At 42.4% G+C, this 11,385-nt stretch overlaps 1 protein-coding gene across 1 annotated transcript; it reads left to right on the top strand.

Annotated features, from left to right (window-relative positions):
- Positions 1 to 5,372: 5,372 nt before the first annotated feature.
- Positions 5,373 to 8,442, top strand: LOC107058517 (uncharacterized; the record flags this gene model as incomplete). The annotated part of the gene is made up of 4 exons (XM_015304323.1): positions 5,373 to 5,585; positions 5,929 to 5,997; positions 6,089 to 6,614; positions 8,309 to 8,442. Coding segments are annotated over exons 1-4 (942 nt in total), but the record flags the coding sequence as incomplete, so codon positions are not given.
- Between the last annotated feature and the right edge of the window lie 2,943 nt (positions 8,443 to 11,385).

Here is an 11,385-nt window from a genome sequence, read left to right as displayed (position 1 = left end):
CGCCTGGTCGTTCGTTTGGTTATTGTGCGAGTTTTAGTGTTTTTGGAGCTTATGAACCTTGAACGATCATTTTCAATCAAAAGTTCAAGAAGATGACATCGGAATCCAATTCTGACGATTTCATCAGCTCCGGAAGGGTCATTTTAAGCTAGTAGCATGGTCGGCATGACTTCCGAGGTTTTCAGTGTGAGTCGGTGCGATTAGGCATTTTAACTTTAAGTTTAAGCCTAAGTTTGACTTTAGTCAACATTCTGAGTAAACATGCTCATATGAGAATTTCGTCAGCGCGGTTAGCTCCAGAATGTCGAGTTTGGTCTAGATTGACCCTTCTTTTGTGTCCCGAGGTTTTCAATATTTTTCCGAGCCCTTTAGTGGTTTTTTGACTTAAAATGGCGGTTGGGTGTGGGACCCACTTTTTTTCAAGATGATCTCGTATGAAAATTTTGACTGTGCCATTGAGTCCGAAATATCGAATTTGGTATGGTTGCATATCTCATTTGCGTGCACGGGGTTCCGAAGGAGTTCAGAGCACCCCGTCGAAGTTTTTAAGGTTTCGAAAAAAAAAATGCAGAAAAATCTGTTATAAAATGTAGAAATATCAACAACCCTTTTCCAAACTTAAAAACCTTATAACTCTCTTATCTCTCAACTGAATTAAGCGATTCAAAGTGCGGGAGCTTCGTATTTTCGGTGGCTTCACTGTAGAGTATTCAGAAGTTGTCGGGTGCGCATTGTTCGAGGTAAATTTAGCGATAAACCTGACTGTTGTAACCGTTTTCCGAGCTTTTGTTTTTGGCATTCTTGTTTTAGTCATATCTCACTCATTTTAGCTTGGTTTTGGGTGATTCGAAGTCCCACGTGTTGAGAATTATTGTGGCTACGTTGTAGAGTGTTCAAAGAGTGCTGGGCACCTTTCGATTCTCGTAAATTCCGAGTTTAGACTGCTACATGTTTTCTTTTAAGTTGATTAAAATGTGATTTTCCTTGCATGTTGGGTTTTGCTGCATTTTGAGCCTCAAATTGTGTTCCATTTTGGAACATAAGTTCAGGGTACTGTTTAGGGTCTCTTGACGGAGTCAAATTCGAACAGTTCGTTGTGGGTCCCACGATTCCCATTTTGACTCCTAAATTGACCTATCTCTGATTGTTGTGATTTTGGTGTCTAAATGACTGTACTAACGTTGTGATCCTATATTTGATAGAGTGACATCGTTTAAAGGTCATTCGGGAAGGAAAATATCCGGCAAAGTGATTTGGAGCGCGAGCGATCGTCCTTAAGGTAGGCTATGGCTTCCTTTCTATTATATTGAGCTTAATCGGGTAAAAACATGTCGATTTGAGTGAATTGGGGGTGGGTACCAGTTTCCTACTTTCCGCGGTTTCGACGCGTTCTCGAAGGTTCAGTGCATCACTAAAGGTGTGAGATTGAGATAGTATAAGCTTGGAGCCTTTTTGGTGATTTGTTAGAGTGGACGGCATTCCATAGTGGCTGTTGTTGGATTGGATCCTATTGGAGATACCATCTCCCCCGGGGTCGTTTTCTAGCTGGGCTGGGAGCGTATCGCTGGCTGGGTAGACTCAGTGATTTTGGCGATCGTCCCCGGGCCTCTCTTTCTAGCTGGGCTTGGAGTGTGCTGATGACTGGGTGTCCCCGGGTCGCTCTTTCTAGCTGGGCTGGGAGCTGACTGCATGGTAGGACGACTCGCGATATCTACCTCACTCACGGGTCCCTCTTTCTAGCTAGGATGGGAGTAGACTGTTTGGTTGGGTGCCCCCTAGGGTCACTCTTTCTAGCTGGGCTGGGAGTGCACTACTGGCTGGGTGGAGTCTGATGGATTATCTTGGTTACTTTGGGCTGGGAGCCCAGTTTCTTCTTTCTCAATAGACTTAGCTATTCTGTGTACCTATCGGGCTTATGAGGATTCGTTCAGGTTTTATTTGAACTTGTGCATGAGTGTACCTTCTGGGCTTTTGGGGGTCCAGTTAGGTTTAATTTAGTTGTACTTAGTTTATTTCTGGTATGCTCGTATGCTTTCTTTTCATATCCACTTTGATCTGTCTGTGTCTAGATTCTATCCTTTCTTATTGTTTTTATCCTTTTTGCTCAATCGGCCTTTGATGCCTATTGAGTACCTGTTGTTTTAGTACTCATGCTACATTCTACATCTATTTCGTGATGCAGGTCCCAATACCAGTTACTAGCGGTGATTAGTTCCAGCCTACTTTTGCAGCTATGACTCGGAGACGAGGGCGAGCACTTGGTGTTTTGGGTTTGTTCCGTCTCCTTATTTTCGTTTAGCTAGTCTTGTTGCTTTTGAGACACGCTTTGTGTGGTCCACTTTTGGGACTTGTACTCTTTATTAGATAGCTCTGTACTAGTGACTTCCAGGTTCTGGGAGGGATTTCTGTATATATTTTTTTTGGTTTGTTTCCGCCTTGTTGTCCTTGTTTAGATTATTGTTTTCGCTAGTCTGTACCCTTACGCTCATTACTTGATGTTCTTGGATATGGGTTGGCTTACCTACTGGTACGATATAGTAGGTGCCATCATGACTCAAGAAATCGGGTCGTGACAAGTTGGTATTAGAGCCAGGTTCATCGGTCTCACTTTTATGCCAGCAGCTCGCCTTGGCTTTAATCGATCCGGGCTCTACTTTTTCGTATGTTTCTGTTTACTATGCCTCTCGCTTGAGTATGATTTCTGAGCCTCTGGTAGCGCCATTGCGTGTGTCGACCCCCGTGAGTGATTCTTTAGTAGTTGATCAGGTATTTCGATCTTGCTTAGTTACTATCGAGGGGAGTGACACCCGGGCTGACCTTATATTGCTTGACATGGTTGATTTCGATGTGATTCTGGGCATGGACTAGTTATCCCCTTATTACGCTGTTTTAGATTGCTTCTCTAATACCGTTACCTTAGCCATTCCTGGTATTCCTCCGGTGGTGTGGCAGGGATCTCGTGGTAGCACACCAGTTGGGGTTATCTCTTTTATTCGAGCTAGGAGGCTAGTGACTAGCATATGCTTATCATATTTGGTCTATGTGCGTGCTGTGAATAAGGAGGTCCCTCCAGTTGAGTCAGTTCCCGTTGTTCGTGACTTCTTAGATGTGTTTCCTGTCGACCTACCTGGCCTACCCAGAGCGTGATATTGATTTTTCGATTGAGCTTGAGCCTGGTACTCAGACTATTTCTATTTCGCCATATCGGATGGCTCCTGCAGAGCTTAATGAGCTCAGTGTTCAGCTTCAGGATCTCTTGGGTAAGGGATTTATCAGACCTAGTGTATCACCTTGGGGCGCTCCCGTTCTTTTCGTTAAGAAAAAGGATGGTACGATGCGCATGTGCATTGACTATAGGCAGTTGAATAAGGTGACAGTGAAGAATCGATATCCTCTACCTAGGATTGATGACCTATTTGACCAGCTACATGGAGCTTTAGTGTTCTCTAAGATTGATTTGAGGTCTGGTTACCACCAATTGAGGATTAGGGCAGCGGACATCCCTAAGACTGCATTTATGACCCGGTATGGCCATTATGAGTTCTTGGTGATGTCATTTGGGTTGACTAATGCCCCATGTTGCCTTTATGGACTTGATGATGCACGTGTTCAGGCCTTATCTTGATTCCTTCGTCATAGTCTTCATTGATGACATTTTGATATACTCGCGGAGTAAGGGTGATCATGAGCAGCATTTGAGAGTTGTGCTCCAGACTTTGAGAGATCAACAACTTTATGCCAAGTTCTCAAAGTGTCAGTTTTGGTTAGACTCTGTAGCGTTCTTGGGGCATGTTGTGTCCAAGGAGGGCATTATGGTAGATTCGGCGAAGATTGAGGCTATTTGTGATTGGGCTAGGCCCACCTCAGTTACTGAGATTCGAAGCTTCGTCGGACTAGCAGGCTACTACAGACAGTTTGTGGAGGGTTTTTCTAGCTTGGCAGCACCTCTGACCCGATTGACTCGTGTTGATGTTCCCTTTGTTTGGTCAGAGGAGTGTGAGGCGAGCTTTTTGAGGCTCAATGAGTTATTGACCACCGCTCCTATATTGACTCTTCCAGTTGAGAGCGATGGCTTCACGGTTTTTTGTGACGCATCCGACGTTGGTTTGTGTTGTGTATTGATACAGTAGGTCTGGGTTATTGCTTATGCGTCGAGGCAGCTTAAGATCCATGAGCGCAATTACCCCACCCATGACTTGGAGTTGGCGGCGGTAGTTTTTGCGCTTAAGATTTGGAGGCACTACTTGTATGGAGTTTGATGTGAGATCTATACCGATCATAGGAGTCTTTAGTACATCATGAGCTAGATGGACCTTAATTCGAGGCAGCGTCGTTGGATTGAGCTCCTAAAGGACTACGACTTCTCTATTCTCTATCATCCGGGTAAGCCGAATGTGGTAGTAGATGCCTTGAGCCGGAAGGCGGTGAGTATGGGTAGTCTAGCCTTCTTATATGTTGAGGAGCGATTATTGGCTTTGGACATTCAATTCTTAGCCAATAGCATGGTTCGGTTGGATATCTCAGATTCTAGACGCGTCTTGGCCTATATGGGAGTTCAATCTTCTTTGCTTGATAGGATCTGTGGTTGTCAATTTGAGGATGAGGCATTGGTGTCCCTTAGAGATCGAGTGTTAGCGGGTGATGGTGGTCAGGCTACCTTAGATCCTGATGGAGTGTTGAGATTCGCCGGCCGCATCTATGTTCCAAGAGTTGGGGATTTGATACAGTTGATACTTTCTGAGGGCCATGAGTCTAGATACTTTATCCATCCGGGAACAACGAAGATGTATCGTGATTTGAGGCAGCATTACTGGTGGAGTGGCATGAGAAGAGATATTGTTGACTTTGTTTTCCGTTGCTTATGCTGCCAACAGGTAAAGGCCAATCATTTGAGGCCTGGTGGTGAGTTTCAGAGATTACCCATTCTGGAGTGGAAGTGGGATTGCATTACTATAGATTTTGTGGCTGGCCTACCGCGGACTTCTAGAGGTGTTGATAGCATTTGGGTCTTCGTTGATCGATTGACCAAGTCAACACATTTCCTTCTTGTTCAGTCTTCATTTAGTGCTGAGAGGTTGGCTCGTATCTACATTCGGGAGGTGGTTCGACTTCATGGGATGCCAATTTCTATTATATCATATCGGGGTTCTCAATTCACATCTAGCTTTTGGAGGACCTTTCAGGATGAATTGGGCACCCGAGTTGACCTTAGCACAACTTTCCACCCGCAGACTGATGGTTAGTCAGACCATATTATTCAGGTCCTTGAGGACATGATGTAGGCTTGTGTTTTGGAGTTTGGTAGTCATTGGGACCACTTCTTGCCTTTGGCGGAGTTTGCGTATAACAACATCTACCATTCTAGCATTCAGATGGCCTTGTTCGAGGCCTTGTATGGTAGGCGTTGTCGCTCTCCGGTGGGCTGGTTTGAGTCTACAGAGCCTAGGCCGCAGGGTACAGATTTGATTCAGGAGGCTTTGGACCAGGTGAGAGTGATTCAGGATAGACTCAGGACGGCTCAGAGTAGGCACCAGAGTTATGCGGATCGAAGGCGTCGACCTTTGAGATTCTCTATTAGTGATCGGGTATTCCTCCGTGTGTCGCCCATGAAGGGCGTGATGAGGTTTGGGAGGCGGGGCAAGCTTAGCCCCAGGTACATTGGGCCTTTTGAGATACTCCGGACAGTTGGGGAGGTTGCTTATGAGTTGGCCCTACCTCCAGTATTTTTAGCCATCCACCCGATTTTCCATGTCTCGATGTTGTGCTGGTATGTTCCTGATGAGTCCCATATGCTCCAGTATGATGCAGTTGAGTTGGATGACCGTTTGACATTTGTAGAGTAGCCAGTTGCTATTTTTGCCAGAGATGTGAGGAGATTGCGCTCGAGAGCCATTCCTGTTGTTAACGTCCATTGGAGGGATCGTCCAGTCGAGAAAGCTACCTGGGAGACCGAGCAAGATATGCGAGAGCAGTTTCGTAGCTTGTTTGAGCCTTCAGGTACTTCTTGACCCTTACTTTCAAGGACGAAAGTCCCTTTTAGTAGTGGATATTGTAATGACCCTTCTAGTCATTTCTGTATTTTGCTCAGGAGGCCCTGGATCAGGTGAGGGTGATTCAGGATAGGCTCAGGACGGCTCAGAGTAGGCACCAGAGTTATGCGGATCAGAGGCATCGACCTTTGAGATTCTCTGTTGGTGACCGGGTATTCCTCCGTGTGTCGCCCATGAAGGGCGTGATAGGGTTTGGGAGGCGGGGCAAGCTTAGCCCCAGGTACATTGGGCCTTTTGAGATACTTCGGACAGTTGGAGAGGTTGCTTATGAGTTGGCCCTACCTCCAGTATTTTCAGCCATCCGCCCAGTGTTTCATGTTTCGATGCTGCGGCGATATGTTCCTGATGAGTCCCATGTGCTCCAGTATGATGCAGTCGAGTTGGATGATCGTTTGACATTTGTAGAGGAGCCAGTTGCCATTCTAGCCAGAGATGTGAGGAGATTGCGCTCGACAGCCATTCCTGTTGTTAAGGTTCGTTGGAGGCATCGTCCAGTCGAGGAGGCTACCTGGGAGACCGAGCAGGAGATGCGAGAGAAGTTTCCCAGCTTGTTTGAGCCTTCAGGTACTTCTTGATCCTTTCTTTCGTGGACGAAAGTCCTTTTTAGTAGTGGATATTGTAATGGCCCTCATGGTTATTTCTGTGTCTTGCCTTCTGTGTGTCGTTTAGAGCGTTCCTATAGCGACCCCAAGTCATTTATAACTTGCTGGGACTGACAGTTCGGTCACCTGGTCGTTCGTTTGGTCTTGGTGCGAGTTTTTGTGTTTTGGAGCTTATGAACCTTGAACGATCATTTTCGATCAAAAGTTCAAGAATATGACATCGGAATCCAATTCTGACTATTCCATCAGCTCCGAAAGGGTCATTCTAGGCTAGTAGCATGATCGACATGACTTCCAAGGTTTTCAGTGTGTGTCGGTGCGATTAAGTGTTTTAACTTTAGTTTAAACCTAAGTTTGACTTTAGTCAACATTCTAAGTAAACGCGCTCGAATGAGAATTCCGTCAGCGCAGTTAGCTCTGGAATGTCGAGTTTGGTCGATATTGACCCTTTTTTTGTGTCTGAGGTTTTTGATATTTTTCCGAGCTCTTTTGTGGTTTTTGACTTAAAATGACGGTTGGGTGTGGGACTCTCTTTTTGTCAAGATGACCTCGTATGGAAATTTTTACTGTGCCATTGAGTCAGGAATATCAAATTTGGTATGGTTGCATATCTCGTTTGCGTGCACGGGGTTCCGAACGAGTTCGAAGCACCCTGTCGAAGTTTTTAAGTTTTCGAAAAAAAATGCAGAAAAATCAACAACCCTTTTCCAAACTTAAAAACCTTATAACTCTCTCATCTCTCAACCGAATTAAGAGATTCGGAGTGCGGGAGCTTCGTATTTTCGATGGTATTTTTTGAGCTTTTGTTTTTGACATTCTTGTTTTAGTCATATCTCACTCATTTTAGCTTGGCTTTGGGTGATTCGAAGTCCCACGTATTGGGAATTATCGTGGATACGTCGTAGAGTGTTCAAGGAATGCTGGGCACCTTTCGACTCTCGTAAATTTCAAGTTTAGACTGCTACATATTTTCTTTTAAGTTGATTAAAATGTGATTTTCCTTGCATGTTGGGTTTTGCTGCGTTTTGAGCCACGAATTGTGTGCCATTTTGGAACACAAGTTAGGGGTACTGTTTAGGGTCTCTTGACGGAGTGAAATTCGAACTGTTCGGTGCGGGTCCCACGATTCCCGTTTTGACTCCAAAATTGACCCGTCTCTGTTTTGCTGTGATTTTGGTGTCTAAACAACTATCCTAATGTTGTGATCCTATATTTAATAGAGTGACAACGTTCAAAGGTCGTTCGGGAAGGAAAAGCTCTGACAAAGTGATTTAGAGCGCGAACTGTCGGCCTTAAGGTAGGCTATGGCTTCTTTTCTATTATGTTGAGCTTAATCGTGAAAAACATGTCAATTGGAGTGAATTAGGGGTGGGTACCAGTTTCCTACTTTACTTTGATTAGATACCTTATGTTAGGATCGATTGGCCATAATTCGGGTGTAGTACCATGTTAACCGGTTTAGTAGAGTTGTATGCTTATGTGCTAAATGCTATTGTATGTTTGTATGGTATGTGTTGTATGCTTTGTTCATCCTTAACCGTAAGCATGATGTCCTTATTCTAGGTTAGGCTAGCATTGCCTTAAACTTATGACTCGTATGGGCTGGATAGCCTTGACTTTCTGCTGACGTAGTTCAGATGACTTAGCTCCCTGTAGACTGGAGTATCAGACTTGAGTTTGATAGTTCGAGCTTTAGATTAGGTACTATCGCTGCTTGCTGCACTTCTGTATCTTCTTCGTCTATTTCCGCGGTTCCAACGCGTTCTCGAAGGTTCAGTGCATCACTAAAGGTGTGAGATTGAGATAGTATAGGCTTGGAGCCTTTTCGGTGATTTCTTAGAGTGGACGACATTCCACAGTGGCTGTTGTTGGATTGGATCCTATTAGAGATACCATCACCCCGGGGTTGTTCTTTCTAGCTGGGTTGGGAGCGTATCGCTGGCTGGGTAGACTCGGTGATTTCGGCGATCGTCCCTGGGCCTTTCTTTCTAGCTGGGCTGGGAGTGGACTGTTTGGTTGGGTGCCCCCTAGGGTCACTCTTTCTAGCTGGGCTGGGAGTGCACTGCTGGCTGGGTGGAGTCTGATGGATTATATTGGTTACTTTGGTCTGGGAGATCGATTTTCTTCTTTCTCAATAGACTTAGCTATTTTGTGTACCTGTCGTGCTTATGGGGGTTCGTTCAGGTTTTATTTGGACTTGCGCACGAGAAATCGTGTCGTGACATTTGTATAGAGTTTAAGGGTGTTTTCAATACTTCTTTCAAAAAAAGAAATGAGGAATTATTAAATGCACAAAGTATTATTGCTCCATGTGTTTCAATTTATATGACTCACTTTTTTTCTAATCAATTCAATAAAAAATGACACATTTTCTTATTTGACAAATATTTAATGACATTATGAACATTTTACTCATATTGAGTCCCTCTCATTTGACAAAAAAGCTATAGAAATATTCCGTTAAAGGTAACTAGTTTACGTACCTACTCGTTGCTTGGTTAGTTAATAAATGTAATCGTAAATACTGAATACTGACAATTTCAAAATTTAACTTATTATATGATAATATTGTAAAGTTTATTTGAGAGAATGTTAAATTTAACACCTTGATATATTATCATAGAATATTTATGTAAATAAATTAATATATAAGCTTAGTTCATTGTCTAAATTTGACAATATTAATTTTTTAGCATGATTTAATTAATTTATTTTTAAAAAATTATTCAAAATCATAAATATTCTCACGTTATCGATATTATCATCTTGTTAGAATAATACAAATGTAAGAATATTTAATTGTTAGATTAAAATAAATTATAACAAAGAAAAACCCTATGATATTAGTAAAACTAAGATAAAATTAAGTGTTTGTTTTGTGTGAGATATAAGGTATAATAATGTCACGACCTAGGGGTACCTTCTAGATATAACACGACGTACTTGACCCCAAAGGGGTCTCATACAAGCCCTTAGCATATCATGACATAAGATAAATAGAAATTATGCGGAATTTAAAATTTTTACAATCGAAGTCTTTTCATAAAATCAAAGGAAGTCTAGACATTGTTTCAATAACCATCTAATACAATCGAGTATCAATAAGGGTCACAACCCTTTACAACATAGTCTCAAAAGAGAATGTAAGAAACAAACTAGAAATGAACGACTCTTGTCCTCGAACCATGAGGACTCACTGAAAGCGTGAAGAATAGTCAATCCAAGCTTGATCAAGAAGGAAGCACACCTCAACAATCGGGCCCTACACTTATAGAAAATGTGGAAAATATGGGTTAGCACAAAATTGCACTAAGTATGGAAGACATGCATAAAATCCTTAAAACATGCCAAAAGGGAAAATTTAGTTGAAACCATGCTCTTTATCAACTTTAAGAATTATTATGCACGATAGTGTAAATACATAAGTCAAACCATTTCATAAGCAACCCTAAGCTATACTTGTGCAATGCATAGACAAGATCTCATAATCCTATCTAATACTAAGTACCACTTTTAGGCCACCGTAATCATGCATATCATACCTTGACCGTACCCATAACAAACACCCATAGACAAGGAAACATTCATATCCATAGCTTGTAGCAAGTAAAGTCACTCTTAGCAACAATCCATATCATACATACATAAATTCGTATATCTTCATAGCATAAGGAAACCACACTAACCCCTTTCAAAGTCTACTTGTGCAATGCATAAGTGAAGTCCCATACCCCTACTCACACTAAGTAAAGCTCTTTGAGAAGTCATAAGTATAGTTCATGTATATTCATATCATAGTTCATATTCTTTTCATGTAGGGAAATAGCCTTAACCGACATAGACCATGTGAGCTACATGGAATCCGGTGCCATGCCCTTACACCGAAAGAGGTGTCTTACTTGCCTAAGGTAGAACTATTTTGTTAGCTTAGGTGGATCAAATAGCTAAAGACCTATGTGGGCACATAGTTACGGGATTGGTAGATTGTTACTAGAAACCCAAACTTCTGGCGTAAAAGGTTTCTATCTCATGAGATAACTGTTTTGGGAACCCGGACTGCTGGCGTAAAAGGAATCCATTGGGAAGCCGGACTGCTGGCGTAAAAGCTTCCATCTCATATTCATATCCATTCGATGCTAAACATATTTCCCTTTAAGTTCATGTTAAGTCTTTACTTAAGTTCATGTTCATGAAAGAATGTCCTAGCACTCAAACCAACATGGTATCATGATAGCTCATAGATTCGATAGGTGAGAATAGCCTTTCAACCTTAGAATCATTAGTACGTGAGTCATGTTCATAGTGTGTTGATGAGAATAACCTTTCAATCAATACAACAACATTATCATCTTCATAGACATTTCATGCATAGTCATGTGTAAGGGTATGGGGAAAATGATCTTTCAACAATACCACAATTACACCATAGTCATAAGATCTTCACTCTCTAAGCGAATCAAAAGCTTATACACAATTCTCATAAACATGTACAAACCCTCATAATTTGCCCTTCAAGGACCATGAATCACATTCAACCCAAACATCTAGAATTTCTACAATATATATGGAGGGAGAATATCATGATTCAATAAACTCAATCAATATAGACATAATCTATTCACATGCTTCCATAATCAACCAACCCACATCATGGAATCACAATTTAGTAATATGGGGATTCATGAGTTCTTGGGGGGGGGGGATTTCATCATAAATCAATAATAAATCATCAA

Source organism: Solanum tuberosum, unplaced genomic scaffold (assembly GCF_000226075.1).
Source record: "Solanum tuberosum cultivar DM 1-3 516 R44 unplaced genomic scaffold, SolTub_3.0 scf00538, whole genome shotgun sequence".
NCBI lineage: Eukaryota > Viridiplantae > Streptophyta > Magnoliopsida > Solanales > Solanaceae > Solanum > Solanum tuberosum.
The sequence above is the reverse complement of the archived record's forward strand: the minus strand, read 5'-3'. Positions and strand labels throughout refer to the sequence as shown.